The sequence below is a fragment of the Rhea pennata genome, chromosome 20 (assembly GCF_028389875.1).
Source record: "Rhea pennata isolate bPtePen1 chromosome 20, bPtePen1.pri, whole genome shotgun sequence".
In the NCBI taxonomy this organism is placed as follows: domain Eukaryota; kingdom Metazoa; phylum Chordata; class Aves; order Rheiformes; family Rheidae; genus Rhea; species Rhea pennata.
The window spans coordinates 6,665,485-6,689,308 of NC_084682.1; the positions used below are offsets into that span (position 1 = coordinate 6,665,485).

A 23,824-nucleotide genomic window follows, 5' to 3' on the forward strand; every position below is an offset into this window, starting at 1 on the left:
CTGAAGCTTATGAGAACGTGGCTAGATTGGGTCAAGGTGATCTGACCTCCTTCTCCTGGCAGCTTGTTTAGACAAGTGAGGAAGCCACGTGAAGGAAAATCACCAGCTATGGGATCAAGCTGTTACTGCATCTCAAAGTGTGAAACCTGCTCGTTCCATGAGAGGGAGCAGCCAGTTCACATCCTGCTAAAATAGCTGGAGCAGAAAAACACTCCACTGCACTCCAACTTGTCGTTGCCTGCTGCGGAGCCGCGTTGTGAGCTCTGCAGGCTTGAGTGGAAGATTACAAAAAAACAGGAAAAAGGGGATTCTTGGGGGGGGTGGTGGAAACAGGCTTGCACCGAAAAGCTTACGCTGAAGGGAGGGAAGAATGGTAGCTTCCTTCTGAACTGCTTTCCCCTTTGGCTTTCTCTCTCTTTCCTCTGCTACTAAAAGTCTTTTTTAAATACTTTGATAGTAATACCTGTCTTTCCTGCGCTGTTATGTATTCTACCTGCTCCGAGAAGTGCCAGATCTCTGATGTAAAATTCCTGGAGATGAAAAGACAAAGTTCATAGTCAAAATACAGAGGGGTTACCACAGACTTGGGGCAGGGGCAAAATGCCAGCTAACGCGAGCTGAATTAGGTTTCTGGTCACAGCCATCACAGCTCATCGGCCGTGTGGCCTGGTCACTCTTGCTGAAATCACCAACTGCAGCAGAAAAAATTAAAACAGAACGAGGAAGGAGGGGAAGTGGAAGCACCCGAGCGCTGGGGGGGTGAGAGCAGGCAGGCGAGAGGCGCGGGGCCACCTCCCGCGGCGCCCGCAGCTGAGCCGGCGGGCGAGCTGCGGCGCAGCGCAAAGCCCGAGGACTGAAGCTCCCTCGTCCCCCTCGAACCGGCTCCGGCGACAGCTAACGCAGAAAGGGTTAAAGAGCTCCCGCGCCCAGCGAGGAAGTCCCACAAAACCTCGACCCACGGCTCTTCCGCTCCGGCCCGCTCACGAGTCGCTGCGGCAAACGTCTCCTCTTAGCCGCCCCCCGTAAGAGCAGCAACCCGCGAGCACCGGCCGCTCGGCCGGGCGCTGCGCGCGGGGACGCGCCGCGGGCCTCCCGCCGCCCGCGCCTGAGCGCACGCTGAAATCAAGCGGCGGCAAAACATGCCCGAGGCCTCGGTGCCGCTGCCGAGTTATTTTTGGCCGCGGCCGGGCAGCGGCTCTGCCGCCAGCTGCGGCGCTGCCCGCGCAGCCGCCCTCCCTCGGCCGCCGCCTCTCCTCGCCGATCCCTTCTCCGGCGAAACCGCCGCGGCCGCGGGAAGCCGGGACCCCTCGGCGGCAACCTAAGGTCGGTGGCGCCCGGCAGCGCCTTCCCGCAGGGAAGAGGCCGCCGAGGCCGGGTGCGCGTTGGCGAGCCTGCCGCGCGCTGCGGCTTTTGGCAGAGCTTTATCACGCGAACGCGTGCTTTTAGTGCTTTAACATTTTTTTTTTTTAATGCCTATTTTTGCTTAGCAGCCCGGGCTGGGGTGGGGGGAGCAGTTTCCGCGGGAGCAGCGGCTCCTCCCCGGCGAGACGCGGCCGGGCTTTTCCCACGGCGCGGAAGCGGAGCGGGCTGCTCCCCTCGCCCCTCGGCGCTTCGTGCCCAGGATACTCCCCGGCGCAAACGCCGTCACCTAAAGATCCCCCCGCGGGGTCGGCGGTGAGGACGCGGCGGCGGCGTTGCAGCCCCGGCCGCGCTACCGAACGGGACTTTTTGCATTTTATTTATTTATTTGCTGTGCGCTGCCATGGGCCCGCCGAGGAGTGCGGCTGGGAGGGGGGGGGGGGAAACGGGGCTGCCTCGCCGCTGTTAGTGCTTGCAACCAGCTCCCCGCGTCGCATCAGCGCATTTCAAACGCCTGCGCCTGCCCACGGGGAGATTTTTTTTTCCTGCTCCTGGGGAAAAAAAAAAAAAAAAAAAAAAAAAAAGCACAAATCTAGGTCTTGCCCTCACCGAGCGCCGCAGGTGCCCCCACCCCCCGTTTCCAGTCTTTCCCCATGGCAAAGGCAACCTCCAGGACTCCGCATTTGAGCTGCAAATAATTTAAGGGGATTTTTGTTGTTGTTTTTTCTGGCTAGAAACGCTCTTTTCTCTAGTCCCCGATCCTGCCTGTCATTTTCAGCGCCAGCCTTGGCTTGCTTTGGCGTTCAGTGCGCATGAACAGCTCGCTCACAGCATTTCCTGCAGCTAAGCCTTATAAATTAAGCCAGCTGTAACCGGCGGCTATTTAGAAACGCTCGAGCCGTGCTGGATATTCCTCCCGCTGCCGTGAGCGGCGGTGGCGGCGCTGAACCGCAGCCGCCGTCCTCCGCACCGGGCCGGGACAGGACGCTCCGATAACACGATTTAACCGCGCTCGAGACGTGCGGCCCCCACCGGCACGCGCCCCGGCCGCTCTCCCGGAAAGAAAAGCAGGATAAAACCTGCGGTATCGGGGCTCTCCTACGCTGCCGCCCCAAAGCCCCGCCGGCCGAGTTTGTAAAAGCCGCTGTTCGTGCTGGATAGCCTCGGACTGCGCCTTGGGGCCGCTGGGCTCCGAGTGGGAGTTCAGCCCTTAAACGGAAGCTGCAGTAAAAATTAGGGCCTGATGCTATATTATTTCATATTCATATATATTCATATATGCCGGGAACCAGCTTTTGCTGCTGCCCCTGCCCGGGGGGGCTCGGAAACCCTCCGCACCCCCCGTCCTTGGCCCCGGCCGGGCCGGCAGCCCCCAGGCGCCCGCTGCCGTCCGCACTGAAATACCCCCGCGTGGCTTTGACATGTTAAAAATATTGTTAATAATATACTAACAGCCGAGAGGCAGCACGGCCGTTCGCGGCCCCGGGAGCCTCGGGTCCCCCTGGCCGCGGCCCCCCAGCGCCGTCTCCCCCCTCCGCGCCCGGAGCCCCCCTCTCCCCTCTGCTCCCCTTGCAGCTCCCCGCGGCCGGCGAACGGGGCCCTCCGCGCCGCCGGGCGACAGCCTGCCATGACCAAGGAAGAAGAGCTGCCGGACTGGAATTCGTCCAAGGAGTTTTACGAGAAATATGAGCCGAAGGAAGTTCTGGGCAGGTAAAGCGCGGCCGCAGCGCAGCGCGCTTTCTCGCGCTCCGATCGGAGGAGCGCCCGACGCGCGTCGGGTGCGGACAGGGCCCCGAGCAGCCAGCGCCTGGAGATGGCATTTAGGAGAGCGCGGCGGGGCGAGACGCACGGGCTCAGCCGGGGCGCGAGGTCCGGCGCCCGAGTGCCCCCGCGCTGCTCCTGCTGACGAGCAGCTCGCAGAAACGCGAGGGGAGGACACGAGACCGGCGAGCAGTGGCAAAGGCCAAGACCTCACGACACGTCCGCGCCGTCCCCGCGATAACCGGGTGCTAAAAAGCAATTAAAACGCGTGCAACCCGCGAACGGGATCCACCCCCGTCTTTTCCACGTTGGTCCCGCAGGGGGGTGAGCAGCGTCGTCCGCCGGTGCATCCACAAGACCACGCGGCAGGAGTACGCCGTGAAGATCATCGACATCACGGCCGGCAACATATCCCCTAAGGAGGCGCAGGAGCTGCGCGAAGCCACCTCCAAAGAGATCGACATCCTCCGGAAGGTCTCGGGCCACCCCAACGTCAGTAAGTCGGGCCGCTGGGGCGCCGCGGCAGCGGCTCTCCCTCCCCGCCGGCTCCTCCGGCCGCCCCCGGGCAGAAATCCCTGCGGGAAGAGAGTCGTTCCTCTGCCCGCCGCTGCCGGGCGGCTGATAAAAGCCGCTTTCCCGCGGAGCGGAAATCCAGACGCCAGCCCCAAAACCAGAGGACGGAGCAGCCCCGACGGCAGCCCCCTCCTTAGGGCCTGAAACTCCGGGATCTTTGAGCCGGCGGCCTCGGGGGCTGAACCGCGCCGCCGCGGTGCCGCCGCGTCTCTCCTGCCGAGGGAGGAACTGCGGGAACCGGCCCCGGCTCCGAGCCGGGAAGCGGAGCGGCCCTCGCTGCAGCTCCGGGCGCCCCCGGGGACCGCGCTCGTCTCCTCCCGATCTCCCAACCGAACGACTGCTGCTGGAGCTCGGCTCCTAAATTCGGGACGGGGAAGGAGCGCGGGCTAAGCGCCCGCCGGGCTCGGGGCGGCGGGAGGGAGCGTGCCGTGCCGCGCCGCGCCGACCGCCGCGCTCTCTTGCAGTCCAGCTGAAGGACAGCTACGAGTCCAGCACCTTCTTCTTCCTGGTGTTCGACCTGTAAGTCCGGCACGGGGCGGGGGCAGGTCTCCCGCGGGGCGACTCGGCCGCCACCTCCGCTTTCCCCTCCCGCGCGCAGGATGAAGAGGGGGGAGCTCTTCGACTACCTCACCGAGAAGGTCACCCTGAGCGAGAAGGAGACCAGGTAAGGTGGGACGGCAGGAGCAAGGGCCGCGGCGGGCGCGGGAGGACGCCGGGGGCCGCGCGCTGGGAGGAGACGCGCTCTCCCCGTCCCCAGGAAGATCATGCGCGCGCTGCTGGAGGTGATCGAGTACCTGCACTCCATCGACGTCGTCCACCGCGACCTCAAGCCGGAGAACATCCTGCTGGACGACAACATGAACATCAAGCTGACGGACTTTGGCTTCTCCTGCGAGCTCTGCGGTGACGAGAAGCTCAAAGGTGGGAGGACGGCGGCTGTTGACTCGAGGCCGAGTCATCTCCCCGGGTCGGTCTCGTGGCCACGAGGTCTCCGGTGGTGGTGGACACCGGTATCTCCAGCCTGGGGCCATCCCTGCTTGTGCTGGAGCCCTGTGCAGCCCCACGGCGAGACCCCAGCACCCCTCCGAGCCCTGGGGTGGGGGGAAAGCACCCTGTTTCCCCTGCTCCTCCTCTCCTGCTGGTGGCCCTCGTTATAACCCCCTGAGAAAATTCAGTAACGAGAGGCAACAGGTTGCAGTTGCCGCCCACCCGTGCCAGCACCGCAAACGGCCCCTCCGGCACCTGGACGGGGCAGCGGGAGCCTCCCGCGGCTCGTTAACGCCCGGCCCCGCTCCCGCAGAGATCTGCGGCACGCCGGGCTACCTGGCTCCCGAAATACTGCAGTGCTCCATGGACGACGAGCACCCGGGCTACGGGAAGGAGGTCGACATGTAAGCGAGACGCGTCCGCGTACCGGCCCCCCGCCCGCCCCACGGACGACGGGAGCTGCTCAGCCGCTCGCCGGCTCAGCGAGCGGAGCTGCACGGACGCCCGAGGCGCCCGCGGGCGTTTCAGCCGTTTCTCCAGCACTGTTTGTAGTTTCAGCAGCGCCCTTAAGCCCAGCCTCCGAGACGGGACACCTCAGCCAGGTCCCACCATCTCACATCCGTCCACAGCTTCTCCCTCCCCTGGAAAAACAGACCTCCCCCTGAAAGAAACCTAAAGGCAAATACCTCCAGCTCGCAGCTTCGCCCAGGAGAGCAGCTCCACACCACCCAAATCCCCCATCCCTCCCCCCAAAACAGGCAGCACCCCTGCAGCCCATCTCCCATCAGGCCGACAGGCCCCAGGAGCAAGCTCACCCTCCCCCATTAGCGGCTGAGCAGGGCGGTTCGGTCCCGGTTTTGCATCGCGGGGTGGGGGGGGACCCGGCTGCCCATCCCGTTGTGCCGTGGGGCTGGGGGGTCCCGCTGGTGCCGCAGGTGGAGCACGGGGGTGATCATGTACACGCTGCTGGCCGGCTCGCCGCCCTTCTGGCACCGCAAGCAGATGCTGATGCTGCGCATGATCATGAACGGGGACTACCAGTTCGGCTCCCCGGAGTGGGACGACCGCTCCGACACCGTGAAGGACCTGGTAGGTGCTTCCTGGTGGAGTGGGGCTGGAAAAGCCCCAGGGTGGGGATAGCAAGCACCTGGAGGAGATGTTGCCACTGATCCTCCAGGCGTCCGTCAGGAGCTCGGGGTGATGATGAAGCCGCCGGGGCAGCGCGTGGGGGAGACGCGGGTGTGCTGGTCATGCCGGTGCTCTCCTGCAGATCTCGCGGTTCCTGGTGGTGGACCCGCAGCAGCGGTACACGGCCAGCGAGGCGCTGGCCCACCCCTTCTTCCAGCAGTACGACGTGGAGGAGGTCCGGCACTTCAGCCCCTTCCGGAAATTCAAGGTGAGGTTGGTGCCGGCCGGGGGGTCCCGGCACCTGCAGGAGCCCAACGGTGGGGCTGACTTTGCCGTGTTTTGGGGTTTTTGATGCAACTGGACTTTGGTGGGACTGTCCTTTACCAGCTTTAAGTGCCCTTCTTCAAGCAGTGTCTCACTTAACTTTCTGCCACATCTGAAAGGTTTTTTCACAGCAAAGTTTCACAAATGAAATTTAACTGCAAGATAGGAGGATTAAATAAGAAAAGGGGAAAAAAACCCTTCCTCCTCTCCAAAAAAGGCTTTAAAAAGATCACTTCCAAGGGGAAAGCAATTAGCCTGACTGCACACAAAACGCATCAAGTATCCGTAAAGCAGTGGTATCCTTTGCTGCCCCTATCGCCTGCCATCACGGGCATCACCCACCAGCTCAGACGTTTAAGCTGACACAGTGACGAAGCTAAGGGTGAACTTGGAGAAAGCATCGCTCGCGCGGGACTAAATACCCGTGCTAGGAGCTAGGCCTCTTCCATGGTCACAGCCGCAGCTCAGGACGCGCTGGGACAAATCCCATTAAACCGAGGGTCTTGCCGGATTCCCGCTGCCGTGCTGACTCCTCTCCCTTGCAGGTCATCGGCCTGACCGTCCTGGCGTCCGTCCGCATCTACTACCAGTACCGGCTCGTGAAGTCGGTCACGCGGGAGCTGGTGGTGCGAGACCCTTACGCCCTGAAACCCCTCCGCAAGCTGATCGACGCCTGCGCCTTCAGGACCTACAAGCACTGGGTGAAGAAGGGGGAGGCGCAGAACCGAGCCGCCCTCTTCGAGAACACCTGCAAGGCCATCCTGCTGGCCCTGGCCGCAGAGGAGGAGCTCTTCTGATTGCCGTGGAAAGCTGCGCCTGTACCGCGTGAAGCACGCGTGCGGGTGTGCTCAGAGATCAGGCGAGTAAAACCTTTGGAAACCAACCAGCAATTTCTTCCGCTTTGTCTTAGAGAAAAATATCACCGGCCTCAAGTCGCTGCTGTTTGTTGGAGCTGCGTTCGCGTGTGTCACGGCTCCGATTTGTCCGCGGGGTGTATCGCTTCTTAAGTTCTCTCCAAAATTACTTAAAGGGTCCGATTTGGAGGCGCAGCTGCTAGCAAAGCCGTAACAAGCTGTAGCTGTAACTGCTTTCCAAGAAGGCAGGGATCTTGCAGCAAGGGCTCGGCTCCAGGCGCCCGGCTCCGGAGCTGGCCTCTTTCTTGCTCCGAGGGAGTCCCTGAAGGGCCAGAGAAGAGCAGCACCGGGAGCTGCTGTGCTCACCCATCAACGGGCCCAGGGCTCCTGCTCCTGGCAGATTTGGTAACGGAAGGACAGAATTGAGCAGCTTCACAGCAGCGAGGAGCGGCCATCGCAGCGAGCCGGGAGAGCTCGCTTTCCAAACCGAGCCGTTCCCTGCGACGACAGACGTAGTTCTCTTGCTAGGACCCGCCACAACGCGGCCTCGAGCCAATAAGCTGCTGGTAGCAAACCTCAGGTTCACCAGGAAGGGGTTCACCAGTGAGGAGCACGTGGCAGGGAGCCTGGGCGCCTGGCCGCGAGCAGCCTAAGACTTGAACGTCTTCGCCTCTTTTTCGACTGCCAGCTAGTGCGTCTGCCGGGCTGCGGTTCTTGAACTGCTCCTTTATTCCAAGTGCCAGGGGACATCCCATCTCCAAGCCCATTAAACGTGTGGGGCTGAGCAGCAAGCAGTTAATACGTAGCAGAGCTTTCATTGACCAGCGGCAAATAGTCATCATAGTTACATTGACCCATGCACCTCAGGCAGTTTTAAGATAAACTATAACCAGTTCCCAGGTGGTCTGCAGACCTTATATGGTCACAGCGTCTGAGAGATTTGGTTTATTGATTTGTGTCATCCTTGCACTTGGAAATGAGCACAGGGTGTTAGTGTTTTAGGGTGAATAAAGACAGCCCAGGATGCTAAGGGCTTGATACGAAGCCTCGCGCTGGTGGTAATGGTGGTTTGGGCTGGTACCCTTGCTCCGGCCCCACGTTTCAGCCTGCTCCTTGAGCAGCTTCCTAGAGCTGGTTTATGCTCCCTCTGGCTAGTGCTACCGGGGCAGACAGAGGCGATGAGGAACAAGCACGGGGAGAGAGTGAGGCAAAGCCAGAAGGCATGGGTAGGCAGAGCAGCTCCTGGTTTAATGCTGTGCACTGGTGGTCTCACACTCATGTACCCCTCTACCTGGTAAAACGGATACCGAAAGGAGAAATGTAATATCTAAAACATCAAGAGGACATTAAAGACAACACTCCCAGTCTGTCATTCCCAATTCCTACTCAGTGCCCAAATACCCCAGTGCAGAAACACTTTTAGCTGAAAGTATTTATTTTCAAATTTCAAAAATGGCTAATTTAATGAAAGTTTGACTGCTGGAATTACTGTTCATCTCCACAGGAGAAAATGGCTCCAGGTCTTTCTAAATGATCTACTCAGAGCTCAGTTTTGGTCCCACTTTTCTTAGCTTTGTGATTCTGTATGTCAGCAGCACAGCGGAAACTGAGGTTATCGGAGGCCGAATCTGGTGTGTTCCCCATTCTAGAATGGAAAAGGATATCCAAAGTTATGGATTGCTTGTAGTTAACATTTAAATCATTTTATGTGACCCTGTGTAACAGACTATGAACACTATGTGCCATGAATAACTTCTAGCAGAGTACTAAATACTCAATGGAAAACGCGTACAATTTAAGAAGCATTTAAGAATATATTTTTAGCAGTATTTATGTTTTCCTAAATGCTTCCCCAAAAAACTGAATAGAAACCAACAAGTGTATTCTAAAATAAAACACCTTCTTATATAACCAAAGAACAACAAATCACTGTGAAACAGCCCTGGGCACTACACAAACCTACCTTGTAGTAACACGAGCTTTATGGTTCGCAGATCCATCTGCAGTGTCAATCCAAGATGCACCCCTCAAGACATGCATTTTCTGAGCACGCTGCCTTGATGAAAGCCCAGGGGTTAGGTATTCTGATGCAGTCCACTCCCAAGTGTTTCCCAGCAGATCGTAGAGCCCTGAGAGAGAAATATTTTCCTATTAGGATGAGAGCACATACACAAAGGCTGCAAAAGCACTTTGCTGTATGGAATTTATATGCAACACTAAAAGCATCACTGGAAAAGTGTGTTAATGACAAGAGCATAGAGCGTCTATTTACAACGGGGCCTTTCACAAATCTCTCGGCTTTAGTGAGTCTCATCACTTCCCATCTGCATAATGTGAGAATGGCATCTGCTTCCCTCAAAACAGTGCACTCGAGTTTTCCAGATAAATGACACGCTACTTGTGATAACTCACAAACAACAAAATAATTTACTGCTATTAAAAGCCTAGAATAATTTGGTTCATTGAAGTACATCTGGTGTACTTCAGCCCACTTCAGTAACAACCATCAATGCTTTTGCAAAGCTCACTGTTATTCTCTCAAGATGTTGATGTAATCTCATTTCATATTTTAAACTCTGCTTAACCTATGGGATTTTATTACTGCTGAATGGACGTTAGCAAGCAGATGCCAGTCTAAAAACCAAAAAAAAGGGATGTCTGTTCCACACCATAGTTGTTTTGAGGAGAAAACGCTGTCACTGGTGAAACACCATGATAACCATCTTCAGCTGTATCAACCCTCGGAAAACTGCCCTGTGGGAAGAAAGATCATTCTAAGTAAAGACCCACCACAGAAAAGATAGTAAGTCTTGATTTTTAGAGAACTGCCTTGTACTTAAATAGTAGAAATAGCTAACTCTCTATTGCAAATTAGCTCTACATAACCTTGTGTCCAAGATAGCACATTAACCTTTAAAGTTATCCCAAGGAAAAGACAATCCACTTCCTAACCATCAGAAGAGCTCTATACAGATAGGTTGGTTTTTAGGATCTTACCTGCCACAGGTTGGTACGGTTTGGCTGAAACTTATTTCCCCAGGGATATAGTCTTTCTGTCAAAGAGGGAAAGAGACAATCAATTATTCCCTATAAATCAGTCCAACTTCTGGATTTGCCTATTTTTAAATAGGATTCTATTGCTGTCCTTTTCTGCTCAGCTTGGGTCACTAAGAAGAGTTATATGAATGATACCTACTAGTCTGATCACTACAAACATCACCAGTGGGGCACAGCCGATTATGGGAGCCAGATACAACTTTCCATTTACAAACCATCACTCATGCCAGGAAATCCCACGGTACATAGTGCACCCCAACCGCTCTCAGGGGTTGCTGTATGCCATTACCAGCATGCGACTGCATGGTGGGTCACTCCTTGCCCCAACCTGTGAAATGGTATTTTTATCTGGATGAAGTGGTTCACTTAGGAAGATTGATTGAGAACATAGAGAAGCCACTATTTAATTGTCTCTCAGGCCAAAGGAGGCCATTCACTCCCCTAAATTAACCTCTGAAAACATCTCCATGTGGAGATTTGGATAGCTCGGAGTCCAGTAAAACTAGTGTTACTTGATGAACTGGTTTGGCTTAAGGAAAAGGTCAAAAGTTGTCTTACATACGTTCCAGGCCTCCCCTAGCAGCAAATTCCCACTCTTCCTCGGTGGGAAGCCTCTTCCCTTTCCACTTGCAAAATGCCTGTGCATCATTCCAGCTCACGTGCAACACCGGGTAATCCAGCCTGTCTTTTATACTGGAGCCAGGACCTGAGGGCTGGGAAGAATTGCATCGAACAGATTTTAATTGATTTTATGAACTTTTTAAAATGAACTTTTCCATTAAAAAGGAAATAAAGGACAGTTCATAGCGAGGTGGGGAACTAGCAGCAGTGGAACTCAAAATGTAATCCCCTTCTGCCCCCCGATTTTTATTTGATGAGGTTCAGCATGCATTAAACTTATGTGACCCCAGCACTGTTTGACTCTGCCCTCAGCATGCAAAGGACTCTCCATGATTAATTTTGTGGTGGGAAACTTTTCTGCAATCCATTTAATTTAACACCAAAATAGTAAGACTCTTGATCCAAGAGTGCTTTTGCCAATGGATTTCTACTAAAGCTGCTGGAAGTTTGAAACCTATAGTAAGGGTTAGCGGTAACGTTTCGTGACGTTCAGGACAACTTTTGAGTAAAAGAGAACAGTGAAACAAAAAAATATTCAGTTCATAAACTACTGTTTATCTATAGCCAAATCTCCCATGTCCAGGCTGATCCTAGACTACGCATCTCAACGCAAAACTGTAACTAGCCATCTCTGAAGGGTTGCAATGAAAAGCTCTACCTACCTGTCGCCAAAAAGCTTTATCTATAGGCAGCCACCAAGGCGCAGACTGAGAAAAGAAATGACGCCAGATTAATGTTAGACTGATGACCTCCATCCAAAGCCATGCACACCTAAGTCATCCTATAGCAGCACGTATAAACAAGAGCACTAGTTAGTCTGGAAATGGGTGAATTCTGTAGTTTGACCTGGTGTAGAGTACAGTCATGGCTCCTCTGTTTGTAAAAGTAAAAACAAATTAAAAAGCCCTCGGTGTTTATTTTTTCTGTTTTAAGATTTGATTAATAGAATACTTTGAAACACCATTTGCTTTCTCCCAGCTTATTGGAACATCTAATAAGTCAAATCTGACAAAGTTTGAAGACGATGTAAACAAAAGGGGCCCTTAAATCAAGCTAGGCTTAGTCCTGCTGTTTTCAAAAGCAAAACAACCCAAGTACAAGCAAAAAACAGTGAGAAAGGCCAGAGTGTTAAGTGAGAGTTAGCTGTTACTAAGCAGAAAAACAACACGTATTGCAATCTGCAAGCTTTTTCCCTCATGTTTTTTTTTTATTTAAAACAAAAGCATCAGACAGGAATGCCATCAGGAATACTGTCTCCATCACCCCACTGAAAATTATCCCCTTGGGGTGTAGCCCATCTATTATAACCTTTCACGTTCCAGGTTGGATTTACCTCCAGTTTTTGGGTGACTTTTTTTTTCAGCTCTTCAGATACGAAATCCTCAAAGACAAAGCTCCAGCCAAACGCTTCTGCTTCTGTTTTGTATTTCTTTTCTCTAACAAACTCCCTGGCATAAATATAACATGCTCAGGTGTCTGGGTAAGAGTTCTTCAAGAACACTACCACCAAATACAGCAGTCTACACATGCAACAAGTTTAGAGCAAAGCAAACACCTAAGAACTGCAGCCACCACTGATCTGTCGAAAGTCCCAGTTCCTCCCCAGTACAATCAAGCTGATAGAGTCTTAAGAGATTAAACTGGTCTCATTTGGATCTGTTCACAGATCTGCTAACCAGTTTTTATATTACTTTTATGGGCAAAATTATCACATAACTTGATCTTTTACAAAATTGCACAGACCAGAGAGCTCTTAAAGCCGTTAAAACCTACCGCTGCTATTACAGCTAAGCGTGCCCCCAGAATGCTGCAGCATCCCGTGCTGTTACAGAGTCTCGCCCTGCCTCTGTCCCGTTTACTTCCTCCTAGTCTCAGGATGAGTTTTTGCTATATGTTACTTGCCAGGCTACCGGCATGTGGAAATGATGCTTTTAACTGTCAAGGGCTCAGGTGGGCAGCTAAGGGCATTTCCCACATTACGGTTACTAGTGCTTTATACGAGAACTTAAAAAAAAAAAAAAATCTGAGGAGTGGGCTATTTAAAATGGAAACTAGGATCTGTAGTAATCTGTAACAGCACAGCCCTACTAGTATATACATATTGGCAAACTACTCTGGTAAGATACTTCAGCCTGCACCTGCAAAGGTCATTTATTATAGACAGACCTGTATTTTTATTATATTATAGACAGACCTATATTTTTATTATATTATAGACAGACCTATATTTTTGTTCAAAAGTTCGCTTTCCGATTCTGGGAACCAGCTCAGTAATACATATTTACAACATCTACATCCTTCCAGCAACTGCCTGAGCTATTGCAACCCTGCAAACCGAGCGAATCCAAACTTTCAGTCTTACCTGAAATCCCTGTTCGTGATGGGGTATTTGTCGATAGCAAATGACTGCACAGTCACCTCCCTGACAGGCCCTTCTTCATTTTTATTCTCCAGGGAACTGGATCCCATTTGAAACTTCCCGCCAGGTAGCTGCACCATGTTCTCATCCTTTCCAAAAGCTAGAAGTGAAGTAACTCAGTATGAGAACATTCATTGTTAAATAGAAAAGCACAGGACAGCCTACTTTCTTCCCCAAACAGTCATTTTATGCACCGGAAAAGGAGTGCAATAAAGCAGTTAAAACAATAGATAACTATATAAATGCTAAGAATCGTCACTAAAACAGCCTTTATTATAAGGTAGTGTTTTCTGTTTCTCTCTTGGAAAAGTAAAGCTCTGGGCAGACTAAATCAGCAAAGCAACTCCTTTAAATAAATGGTTTGCTACAACTAAGAGAAGATCCTGAGGGAGAGGCAGAGCTGATTTTAAAGCTCTGCTGCAACAAGATGCAAGAACCAAGGCAAAAAGCATCAGCAGGAAAAGCAGTACAAGCTCATGAACTCACCTCGCAGAGCACAGCTGCTGCCCAGCACGCAGCAGCAAAACGCAAGAGCTAGCCGCATTTTCCGGGGAGCAAAGCCAGGCAACGTCAGGGAGAGGCGCCTTGCGAGAAGCAAAAATGAATTAAGGAGGAACTGAGGGGCTTTGACCCAGAAGAGCTCTAGCCCCAGGGAAGTGTTTCCGGGCTCTCCGCTCGGGCAGGGCTGCAAAGCGCTGCCCTGGGCCAGGCCCGCCTTCCTGCGCTGCGCACAGGCAGGCCCCGCGTGCTCGTCACCACGCATCTACAGCTAGGGAAGGAGGCGAAATTAAATCCATACGCAACACTTTCACCAGGGAGAACGATCGACTCCAGTCTACTCTAGCAAGCTCTGCATTGACTTAAGGGTACCTGTCTCGGGAACTGTTTTCCCTTTGTTTCCTTTTTTCACTTGCTAATAAAAAATCCCCCCATGCGACTACAGCAGCTCAGCCCACCTGCCCCAGCTGCGCTGCTTGGCTTGCTTGGCGCTAAAGAACTTCCACATCCAACCTTGACGAAACGCTCCCAACTCAGTGAAGAAAGGCGCATGCTCCCGTTCCCCCCCTCAAACCCCAGTCCTCCCTACTCCGCAGGCTGCTTGTCTGAGTGCCATTTTGAGCCTGGTTTTAGTTCTTTTTCTACAATACTAAGAAACTCACTTGGAAGTTACAAGATCACTTGGGTCGTGCATATACACAGACAAGCCTGCTTTTCAACTGCATCCCCAAAATAACCCTAAAACACTGAAGAGTCAAAATGTAGGTGTATTAATGCAAATATAGGCCACACATTGAAGCTCAACTACCTCTTCTGGTAGGTTTGAGTACAAAAAAATTCCTCCGGTGTGTTATTTGCAAAGAGAATAGCTTTTTAAATATGCATACCTGAACTGTTTTAGAGCACCTGAACTAACTCAGCTTTGTAAGAAGCAATTACAGGACTATGAAATAATTAGTTTAATTCAGTATGAGAAAATTTCCAGATCTGAATCCTACCTACTCTGGAAGCACGCTGTTGTCCAAGGACATTAAACTAGCACTATTTTCACCACCCCATCAGACCAGGAACTCTATCAAGAGTTCTGGATATATAATGAAATCCAGAAAGCACAACTGAGCGTGAGAAAATGCAATCAAGCCCTGGAGCCCACCACTGTTCATTAAGGTGATGAACAGAATGCTGAAGACCAGGTGTAAGGAATGCAAGGTATTAAAACAACTGACACAAGTAAAGCACAGAACAGAACAGTTTATTAGGTAAAAAGGTCAGCAACTTCAGTTGTACACTTCAGTGAAATTAAAAATAAATAACTGATTTTTGAATCAAGTATTTGAATAGTTACTAATATTTTGAGTGGCCGTGTCTACCAAAAGGGTGTTTCCTAGTTACAGTAACTTCCATTGCTGTGAAAAATTCACTGTAATTAAGAGAAGACTGCTTTCAAGTGGACTTCTTCAAAGTTATTCCACGGGGCAATACTATTCATGACGATCACTGATGCCAGCAGATCCGATTCAGCCTTTAAGAGACGACATTCCAGCTCGCATAATTTCATCAACCAAGAGAATATTGCTAGCAATCACCGTGCTAGAAATATTAAATAAAGACTGTTAGAATAGCCATTTTAATACATTTCATCTGAAAAAAAAAGTCAGCTTCCTCTCAGTGTAATTTGATCCCAAATTACTGCAACAACTTTGATCCAACTCCCATTACTATTTAAAGGGAAATCGTAACATTTACCATGAATGAAGCAGTTGCTTCTTAACATTGTAATTATCCCAAATCCCAGCTGCTGCAGCTATCATTGGTTCACCTGTGGAAGAGATAAAACAATCTTTAATTAATCAATAACTGGTTTATTTCACTCAAACTATGACCTTCTGCTAATATCTGATGTTACTTGCTATAAACATGAAGTGTTACTGTGTGCTTGATCTTCACACAGACCTTAAGCGGAACGTATATATATAACATATGTGTGTCTGTATACATATACATACATACAAACACACACATATATATACACACACACACACTACAGTACACAAAGACTGACTGCAACACCACCACATTCTGCTCAAGTATTTTGCTTCATTTTTCATGCATAATAAAGCTATGCCTGATTTCAGTAACTGCAATTTTATGTTTCATTCAAAGAAACAAGAGTTACTTGTTGAACAGCCTCCAAATAAGTACATATAGCTGAGCCAGACAGGTTTGCCTTCTTCAAACAACACTTGTGTCACTCAGAGGCACTATTTTGCTATTTTGGAATTACTGCCAAGCTGCTTTTACTAAAGCATCCTGTATTTTAGAAAGGTTCCTACCGGTGTTCAGATCAACTCCAGTAAGTTGCCCTGATTCTGCATGTTCTGTCTGAACCTTCACTAGTGTTTCTTGGGGATCATAACCAGAGTTCTGAGCAAGAACCTTTGAGAGGAAAAAAAGACATTACTTCGTATAGTTAATCTGAAGTGGACTCCTGCAGAGAAAGCTGTGTTTTAGAATGCTTTAAAGCCTCTTTATTCAGGAGTTCTTTATACCTTTGGAATGATGAGAAGAGCATCAGCAAAAGCCTGAACTCCGAGCTGGGCTCTTCCTTTGACATTAGGTTTATGCTTAACAAGAGCATTAGCTACTGCCACTTCTAATGCTCCTGCTCCTGGAACCACACACCCTGCAAGAGAAAATATACTCTTGAGAAACTACACTACTTCTACAGAAGTTTGATCTCTTCTGTCATCCCCCAGAAGATGGCATGTAACTGACCAGCTACTTATGAAAACTACAGCAGCAAGCACTTATAATATACCACTATTAAAAAACAATAACTAACACTTTGCATTGAAATATATTTAGTTTGCTGTACAACTGCATCAAGCTACCAGTTAAGCCAATAAAAATTCAGCCATTCCAAGAGGATTTTCAAACCTTAACATGGATAAACAGAGACGTACCATCCTCGATAGCATTTTTAACAGCACGTAGACCATCTCTTACTGCATCCTTGATTTGTGTGAGTGTATGCTTATTCGGTCCCCTGATCAACAGGGTAACAGAGCGAGGATTGTCACACTTCTCAATAAAGGTGTATTTCTCTTCACCCTACAAATAGTTATACTTAGTGTCATACATTTGCTTACTCAACTTATGCATGCTAAAAAAAAAATTCAGATTCAGTTCTTAAGTAATAGGCTTGCAAGAAATGATGAGTACTAGATACATTTATTTCTTTATCCACACAAAAGTCATGCACATTAAGCGCCTAAGTGCAGCTAACAGAACTGTATTTCCATCTTCTCAATTTTACAGATTTTAAAAGCATCATACTAGTGGACACTAGGATCCAAAACGCCACTAACCTTATTACTACTGCAGTTATTTATCTTAAAACACATCACAGAACTCCTTGCAGAGACATAGCAAGACAAAATAAAAACAGCATCACAGAAGATCTGCAAAGGCATATTTAACTGGGCTCCAGTTGAAAGCTCCTAGTCATACTTACCAATGTATACTCATAGACAAGCCCTGCGTGACCCAGGCACTCAGGAGTGAGATCCTCCACAGAGTTCATAGCAGTACCACCACATGCAAGGGTCAGTCTGAAAATTATTTATACAGGTTAACATTTATTTTAAATTAAGCAAAATCTCAAGTCACTGAAGTAGCCCATTTTGAATAACTGTTTCAGCACACGAAGTATGATACTTGTTAGGCTTGGATCAGGTTGTTTCAATTTACTAAAGAGCTCTTCACAAAAAAAAAAAAAAAAAAAAAAAAAAAAAAAAACAGACTGTAGAATTAGATCTCTTCTACATGTGCCTGGATTTCAAGTTTATTGATAGCTCTTACTTCACTTAGTGTGCTGAATATGTGTTTCCATAATTTATGCTAAATTACCTGCTATTACTCTAGTAAGAACTGATAGACTGAAGTAGACTCTCAGATTAGTGCAAGTCCTTAAAGGTGGATTCAAGCCAGACCTGATTCACTGTGGGAGTTTCGAATAGCAAGTTACTTACTCCTCCTTCCCAGGAACTGACCTTTCCATGTTTCTCCTTTTAGCTCTGCGTAAGGCGACTATTCCTTCTTTTGCAAGGGCATCCAAGGAAAATGGGTCAATTCCCTAGAAACAAGGCAAGTGACTGTCAGGACGAAGAAAATGCTAAGAACTTTCCCTCTCTGAAACTAATGGGTAAACTCTCCCTCAATGCTCCAAAAACAACAAAACCCAAACCCAACCTCCCCGTCAAACTTCTACAGAAACTTTCATATACACACACATATAAATATATACACACACACACACACGAAAGTGTGTGTGTATCATAGAATCGTAGAATAGTAAGGTTGGAAGGGGCCTCTGGAGATCATCTAGTCCTACCCTCAGCATAGCCCATACGGGGACTGAACCTGTGACCTCGGCATTAGCAGCACCATGCTCTAACCAACCGAGCTAAACCTGCCCCTCAATATATTTTTGTTTATTTTATATACATAAAACACACCCCCACACTTTTTCCCCCAAAAGTATATCAGCTACATGAGCCCAAATTCAATTATTCTTATCTGAAGAACAGCACAAAAATGTTTCAAACATGTAGCTTGCTGAGAAGGCCAATATCTCAAATTCATTTTCTAGTTAGTTATTACACTTATTCATCTCACCTTCTGGTTGATCACAATAAATCCTTTATCTGAATCACCACAGACTCTTTTTTTCAAGTCTATGATTTTGTTCACTCTGTCTTCAATGAACTTTCTTTCTGCTTTTACAAGCTTCTCTCTTTCTTCTGCACTTTTATAGAAGAATCCAGAGCTCACCTCTCTGAAGCAGGGGGTGGAGAGAATAAAAACAGTAGAACAATAACTACTTGTCCTCTATGCTGTAGAAATAAACTGAAAAGCAGATTAAGGACTGTCTAAGGAATTCTTCCAGCAAGATTCTAACATGTTACACATAACAACCTGCCACCTCACCCCATTCACTGATTTTTTTCAATGCAAAAATAAGCAACACATTTGTAACAGAGAACTCTAAAGCACGTTCTTATATTCACTCTACAGCAGAAAATAATGCCTGAGGAAAGGGCTTACAGCCATCTTTCAGTGAGACAACAAAAGGAACCTGTGCAGCTATGCCTCTCAAACTGACATTTACAGTCATATCAGTTTTGAGTTTTCAGCTTCCTTTTTCCAGTAAAGGACTGCACAGAGAGTATCAGTTGTTCCATTCCACCTTCTACACTACCTGCCATGCTGTCCTTCAATACTTACTTAAAGTACATCTTAAAAAAAAAAGTTTTAAAAGACAGAAGTATTTCCTGCTCCTGGCCAGTCTTCTATATACTTACGTTTTCTCATATTCTAGAGAAACATTGCAGGTAAGAACATAAGCATCTTCCACTCTTTTCTTCATGTCAGGATGACGAGCACCATGATCCAAAACCAGCCCTCTAATCAGCCTGAGAAAGTAAAAAACATTTTGTATGTCAACATACAGAAAATACGCATTTCATGAAAGTACAGACTAGTTGCACCATCAATTGTCTGCTGTTAGCCAAACAAGAATTGCCTGGATAGAGTATGTAGATCATGTATCCCACTTCCACAGGCATGCCCACTTTCATCCAAAAGCATACCAACCAGAGTGTGAAAAGGGAGTATGTTCTTGCACAGTGTCTGACTGCATTAGCTACTGTGGAAAGCTAATGCAGAATTCGTCCATGCCATTGAGGTACACTTAAGAATCTACAGAATTTTCAACTAAATTAACTACGATCTGATTTTCACTTACCAAATGCAAATATTTTTAACTTGTAATGAAGAAATGTAATACATAATCATGCCACAAAAGCATTACTACTGAACAAGTAATATACAGCATTGTTATAAAGCAAATAAGCAGTGTCATTCACTGCTATGTAAGAAGTCTCCTGTCAGGGAATCAAGTTTAGTGACTGAGGAAACTTCTGCCCTCTAGGATCAGCCCTGAGTATCATTTTTTTGCCTTTCTTTCACCCATTTTCTAACAATTTTAGATGATGGCAGCTTTATCAAGACACCCAATCTCTCCTCAAAAACAAAACAAAAAAACCCAAGGTATTCAAATTTCAGGAAACCATTAAATTGAAGCTCAAAGATTATTTGTTTCATTCTTACGTTGTATCAGTTTCAGATTTGTGCTTCATCTCCATGATCTCTACCATGTAGAGATCAATGGGCTCATCTGGTTTTCTGATTGCCAAAATAGAATCTACTACAGCCTGGAATAAAACAAACACACACACACACACATTAGTCTTCCACAATGCAAGGTAACATCTTTCCATCCACCTTTCCCCCCAAGGAATGGCGTGAACAGTTTAAAACCTGGACCTCTTCACACAAAAACAGACAGAAAACGCATGTAAAACTTGCCTCCGTTAAGACATCAGCAAGCTCAGTATGAACTTTAGTACGGAGGGATGTTCTGGCAACATCTGTAAGGGTCTCCCTGTCCATTTCCTTGGTTACTTTGACTTGCTCCAAAACTTCAAGTGCTTTTTCCTTTGCAATCTCAAATCCTTCTGTTACTATTCTGGGATGCAAGCCCTAATGCAAGAAAAGCAGATAAATCATTAGTCAGTAGAACATGAAATGGTATTTTTCACAAGTGAAACCTGCAGTTTTAGCATTGCATCCAATGTTGAAATGAAGGGAATCTACATACAGAGACAAGAGAATGTACTGTTCTTCTGAATACATACAAAAGGAATGGCAATCCTTCCAATGCAGAGGAAAAGCACAGATTATTCTAGCACAGAATTAAAACCAAGGGAACTACGAAGTACACTTGGGTGTTCACTGTGCAACAAGAATGCCTATTCTGCAGTTTATACTGTCCAATAGATCTATTATCAAAGACAATCTCTTTATTAACATGCAAGCAAAAAACCTGTTTAAACTCAAACAGAATAGTCAGAAATACCAGCACGCATCAGATTTAATCTTATTAAAAGTGGTAATATTCACAATGAGTAGTTTTGAACAAGTCTGAGGCCTTCAACTTTAGCTTTTCTTCATTTTACAAGTCTGCAATGTACTCTTTTTATAAGCAGAAACTTACACCCACTCTCATGTTTAATTTATGAATATTAGCATTAAAGAAAGCAAAAGTTGAATAGTCTCAGATAAAGCTCTTCATTCATTATTATCTATGAAGGAATTATCGTATACATACCTCAGAAATATAGAGATCTGCTTGTTTTAGGAGTTCTCCAATGATCAAGACATTTGAAGTGGTACCATCTCCAGTGATGTCATCTTGTGCTGTTGCTACTTTTGCTATCAAGGAGGCTGTTGGGTGTTGTATTTGCTAAACAAAAGCAAGAAGCTGATCAATAAATCTTGCTATGGCAAATAACTAATCTGAAATCAGCTAGAATAAAATATTTAAGGACTAGTTGAATTTTTGTGATTTGTGTCAATTCAGCAGGATTCAACAAGTTAAAAACGAAACAGAACTGCTTTCAAAAGTAAGTCTCTTGTATTAATGCATGTATCTTTTCCCCCTAGATTGTGCATCTGAACAGAACAATGCTGACTGCTTATATCCAAGCTAGCCCTGCACTCATTATGAACAGTACTTTGCTTGACAGAATCCTTTTTTCCATTAGGAATCTAGTACACCACTGCAACTATACTGCTTCTGATATTTAGACTAGTATGTTTAGAGCTAATTTAGGGATCTCTGCATGCAGTGCTGCACTTATTTACTAAAATGTCTGGTTTATCAATCCTTGGATTTTATTCTTTCTTCTGAAACCGAAGAATATTCAGCTAGTTTGTTTCTTGCAGGTTCCTCTACTAGAATACCATGCAGTAGTACACTAGTGTTTGAGCTGTAAGCACAGCAGAAATATTATTCCTGTTCTGTCTCGTGAACACCACAGAAATGCAGGCCGGGCTCAGCAGAAGGGGGGGGCTCCGTCCCCTGCCACAGACACCCCAAGGGAAGAGGAGCAGAGGAGCAGATTTCAGCCTCCCAAACACTCCCGCCGGCTCCCCGAGGCTCCCCTGCCCCCCACACGCCGCAGACAAGAACCAGCTCACCATTTCCTGCAGCAGCACGTTGCCATCTTTGGTCAGCTTGATGTCTCCAGCCCCGGATACCAGCCTGCGGGGGGACGCAAGGCGGGTGAGCAGGCCCCGCGCCCGGCCCCGCGTGCCCGGCCCAGGCCCCGCAGCGCTCCCTCTCCATTCACTCAGCCCCACCCGCCGCGCGGCCTCCGCCTTTGTTCCGCGCCGCGTGGCGGCGGCGGGAGCCTCGCGGGAGCCGCGCCCTCCCCGCACGCGCCCCCCCCCCCCCCCCGGGCCGTAACGGCCGCGCCGCGCGGTCCACGGGGGTGTGTGTGTGTGTGAGGGGGGGGGGGGAGGTGGAGAGGACAACGCGGGCGGACACCCCCTCCCCGGGCGGGCTCGCTCACATCTTCATGGTGCCCTTGGGGCCCAGGTTGGTCCGCAGCACGTCCTGGAGCCCGCGCGCCGCGCTGATGTTCACCGCGAGCGCGGCCTGGGCCCGCGCCACCTCGGCCTTGGGGTTGAGGGCCTTCACCGCCATCGCTGCCGCTGCGCTGCGCCGGCCGCGGGGAGGAGCGGGGAGGAGCGGGGAGGAGCGGCGGCACCGGCGCACGCGCACCCGCGGCGGCGCCGCCCCGCCCGCCCCTTCTAGAACACTCCGGCGCGCGCCCATTGGCCCAGGGCGCGCCCGCCGCGGCCCCATTGGCTCCGGCGCCTGTCGCTCTCCCCGCTCAGTTCCCGCCCCGGCGGAGCCGTTGGAAACGGCTCGTTCGTATGCAAATGAGCGCGGGGGCGCGCGCGCCGCCGTCGGGGCCAGCGAGGGGCGGGCTCCCCGCGCGGGTGGCCGTTAGCCGCGGCGCCGCGCCGCTCTCCCGTCACGGCAGTTCGTGAGCAGTTAGCAATGAGTATGAAAATGAGGCCTTTGGTCGGGCGTAATCGTGCGGTCGTTACTCCTGCCCTCTCACGTGACATCGGCATCAGCCCGGTTCGCAGAACCGTAAGAATCAATAATTAAGCCCGTCGATTTAACATTAGATCAATAGAATTAATAGTTAAACGGGCTGGATTAATAATCAAAGCTGTTCTTGGTAAGAATCCAGAGCGCTGAGGTTAATCAAAACTCTTCCTTGATACAGACATCCCGCTTGGGTTGCGGAGGTCGGCGAGTGTGCCCCGCGGCTCTGCGGCGTGGCCGCCGTGGCCTGCCCAGCCTCAAAGCCGCAGCGCGAGGACTGGCCTTGCGTGGCTCTGAGCGCCTGGCAAGTTGTTCTTCCTAAGCGTGAGAGAATGTCTCTCCCAGGGCAATACTGAGATTTCTTGTGAGGCCTGTGGAAGAAAAAAAATACTGTTAAAGTTGGTTGCAGCCTTGAGAGTTGACTCTTGAGGGGGTGCTGGAAGCGTCTGGCCTGCGCGGCTGGTCAGGGCAACAGTCCTTGTGGCTGTGCAACGCAGGCTTCCTGCTGGTTTTTGGGCTCCCAACTGGAGGATGCTAGATAGTTTTCCTTGAGAGGAAAGCATTTTTGTGAGGACACCCCCTCCCAGCCCAATATAATCATGGCCTGCGGCCTGTGTTTCGTAGCACGAGTTTTGCTACGAAAAACTGGGGACCTGACCGAAGCTGTCAGGGACTGAAGTGTCAAGGCAGACTCGCCAACCTCGCTGATTTTGGCAGGGGCTCGGGCACCTGCTGCCCTCCTGTTTTGGGTGATGATCTCTCAGGTTTCTGGGCAAAGTGCCACCCTGTGCAGAAGTACTCCCATGTGTGTCGTGTCAGTCTCACTTGGCAGGTCTGGAGGGGACAGCTGCTAACTAATTTGCTTGGGTTTCTGATTTTTAAATGTTAAGACAGAGTTGATGGTTGAGCAAGTCTGGAGCCCTTTTGTTTAGCTGAGCAGGGTATATTTCTTGTAAAATATTTTTATGTTGATTCTGTGGTATAAAGAACCAGGCTGTGCTTCCCCCCACCCTTTTCTGTTGCTGTAATCATTAAAAATAAACATTAAACATTGCAAAATGCAGGAAATCACACTTTGTATCTCATAGTGGGGATCGGGAACTCTCGTGTTAATGTTTATTGTTCATTTTGGTAGGGATGCCACAGGCCTGCTGAAAAAAAAAACAAGCCCTGAAAGGCTGCAGTGACAATATTTAAGGTTTCAGTGCCTATCTGTAA

General features: G+C 49.4%; 3 protein-coding genes and 2 non-coding genes across 6 annotated transcripts; 1 reads left to right on the plus strand and 4 right to left on the minus strand.

Moving 5' to 3' along the window:
* The first annotated feature begins 1,050 nt into the window (after positions 1 to 1,050).
* Positions 1,051 to 7,015, plus strand: PHKG1 (phosphorylase kinase catalytic subunit gamma 1). The gene is made up of 10 exons (XM_062592189.1): positions 1,051 to 1,323; positions 2,935 to 3,069; positions 3,441 to 3,616; positions 4,158 to 4,212; positions 4,292 to 4,357; positions 4,451 to 4,614; positions 4,994 to 5,084; positions 5,616 to 5,769; positions 5,951 to 6,076; positions 6,678 to 7,015. Exons 2-10 carry the CDS (start codon positions 2,987 to 2,989, stop codon positions 6,927 to 6,929), a joined length of 1,167 nt encoding a protein of 388 aa, XP_062448173.1. The 5' UTR covers positions 1,051 to 1,323; positions 2,935 to 2,986; the 3' UTR covers positions 6,930 to 7,015.
* A 1,388-nt stretch (positions 7,016 to 8,403) lies between these two features.
* Positions 8,404 to 13,694, minus strand: SUMF2 (sulfatase modifying factor 2). 2 transcript variants are annotated; one of them, XM_062592190.1, is made up of 9 exons: positions 13,570 to 13,694; positions 13,027 to 13,183; positions 11,998 to 12,112; positions 11,327 to 11,371; positions 10,606 to 10,756; positions 9,984 to 10,039; positions 9,656 to 9,740; positions 8,950 to 9,115; positions 8,404 to 8,631 (listed from the first exon to the last, which is right to left on the minus strand). In XM_062592190.1, the coding sequence occupies exons 1-9, from the start codon at positions 13,625 to 13,627 to the stop codon at positions 8,526 to 8,528; spliced, it is 939 nt and encodes a 312-aa protein (XP_062448174.1). In that variant the 5' UTR covers positions 13,628 to 13,694; the 3' UTR covers positions 8,404 to 8,525. The 2 variants fall into 2 exon arrangements, with proteins under 2 accessions (XP_062448174.1, XP_062448175.1); XM_062592191.1 differs by lacking the exon at positions 11,327 to 11,371.
* A 1,118-nt stretch (positions 13,695 to 14,812) lies between these two features.
* CCT6A (chaperonin containing TCP1 subunit 6A) lies at positions 14,813 to 22,224 on the minus strand. Its single transcript, XM_062592674.1, has 14 exons — positions 22,059 to 22,224; positions 21,685 to 21,748; positions 20,813 to 20,947; positions 20,011 to 20,184; positions 19,753 to 19,856; positions 18,945 to 19,055; positions 18,259 to 18,418; positions 17,634 to 17,716; positions 17,096 to 17,192; positions 16,545 to 16,692; positions 16,131 to 16,264; positions 15,915 to 16,017; positions 15,328 to 15,400; positions 14,813 to 15,171 (listed from the first exon to the last, which is right to left on the minus strand). Exons 1-14 carry the CDS (start codon positions 22,190 to 22,192, stop codon positions 15,099 to 15,101), a joined length of 1,593 nt encoding a protein of 530 aa, XP_062448658.1. The 5' UTR covers positions 22,193 to 22,224; the 3' UTR covers positions 14,813 to 15,098.
* LOC134149637 (small nucleolar RNA SNORA15) lies at positions 19,186 to 19,320 on the minus strand. The gene has a single exon (XR_009960476.1). It is a non-coding gene; the product is annotated as a small nucleolar RNA SNORA15 (small nucleolar RNA).
* On the minus strand, positions 20,313 to 20,444 carry LOC134149638 (small nucleolar RNA SNORA22). Its single transcript, XR_009960477.1, has one exon. It is a non-coding gene; the product is annotated as a small nucleolar RNA SNORA22 (small nucleolar RNA).
* Positions 22,225 to 23,824: the final 1,600 nt, after the last annotated feature.

What these genes read in the sequence shown, in the direction of transcription:
- CCT6A (XM_062592674.1), bottom strand. Translation starts at nt 22,192, where the DNA reads ATGGCGGTGAAGGCCCTCAACCCCAAGGCCGAGGTGGCGCGGGCCCAG. An exon ending in AAATCTGAAACTGATACAAC is followed by an intron (nt 19,056 to 19,752) that starts GTAAGAATGAAA and finishes TTACTTTCTCAG; the next exon opens with GCTGATTAGAGGGCTGGTTT. An exon ending in TCTCTAGAATATGAGAAAAC is followed by an intron (nt 18,419 to 18,944) that starts GTAAGTATATAG and finishes CCCCTGCTTCAG; the next exon opens with AGAGGTGAGCTCTGGATTCT.
- PHKG1 (XM_062592189.1), top strand. Translation starts at nt 2,987, where the DNA reads ATGACCAAGGAAGAAGAGCTGCCGGACTGGAATTCGTCCAAGGAGTTT. An exon ending in TACGGGAAGGAGGTCGACAT is followed by an intron (nt 5,085 to 5,615) that starts GTAAGCGAGACG and finishes CTGGTGCCGCAG; the next exon opens with GTGGAGCACGGGGGTGATCA. An exon ending in GCCCCTTCCGGAAATTCAAG is followed by an intron (nt 6,077 to 6,677) that starts GTGAGGTTGGTG and finishes TCTCCCTTGCAG; the next exon opens with GTCATCGGCCTGACCGTCCT.
- SUMF2 (XM_062592190.1), bottom strand. Translation starts at nt 13,627, where the DNA reads ATGCGGCTAGCTCTTGCGTTTTGCTGCTGCGTGCTGGGCAGCAGCTGT. An exon ending in CAGCAGCTGTGCTCTGCGAG is followed by an intron (nt 13,184 to 13,569) that starts GTGAGTTCATGA and finishes CTTCACTTCTAG; the next exon opens with CTTTTGGAAAGGATGAGAAC. An exon ending in AAGTCACCCAAAAACTGGAG is followed by an intron (nt 11,372 to 11,997) that starts GTAAATCCAACC and finishes TTCTTTTCTCAG; the next exon opens with TCTGCGCCTTGGTGGCTGCC.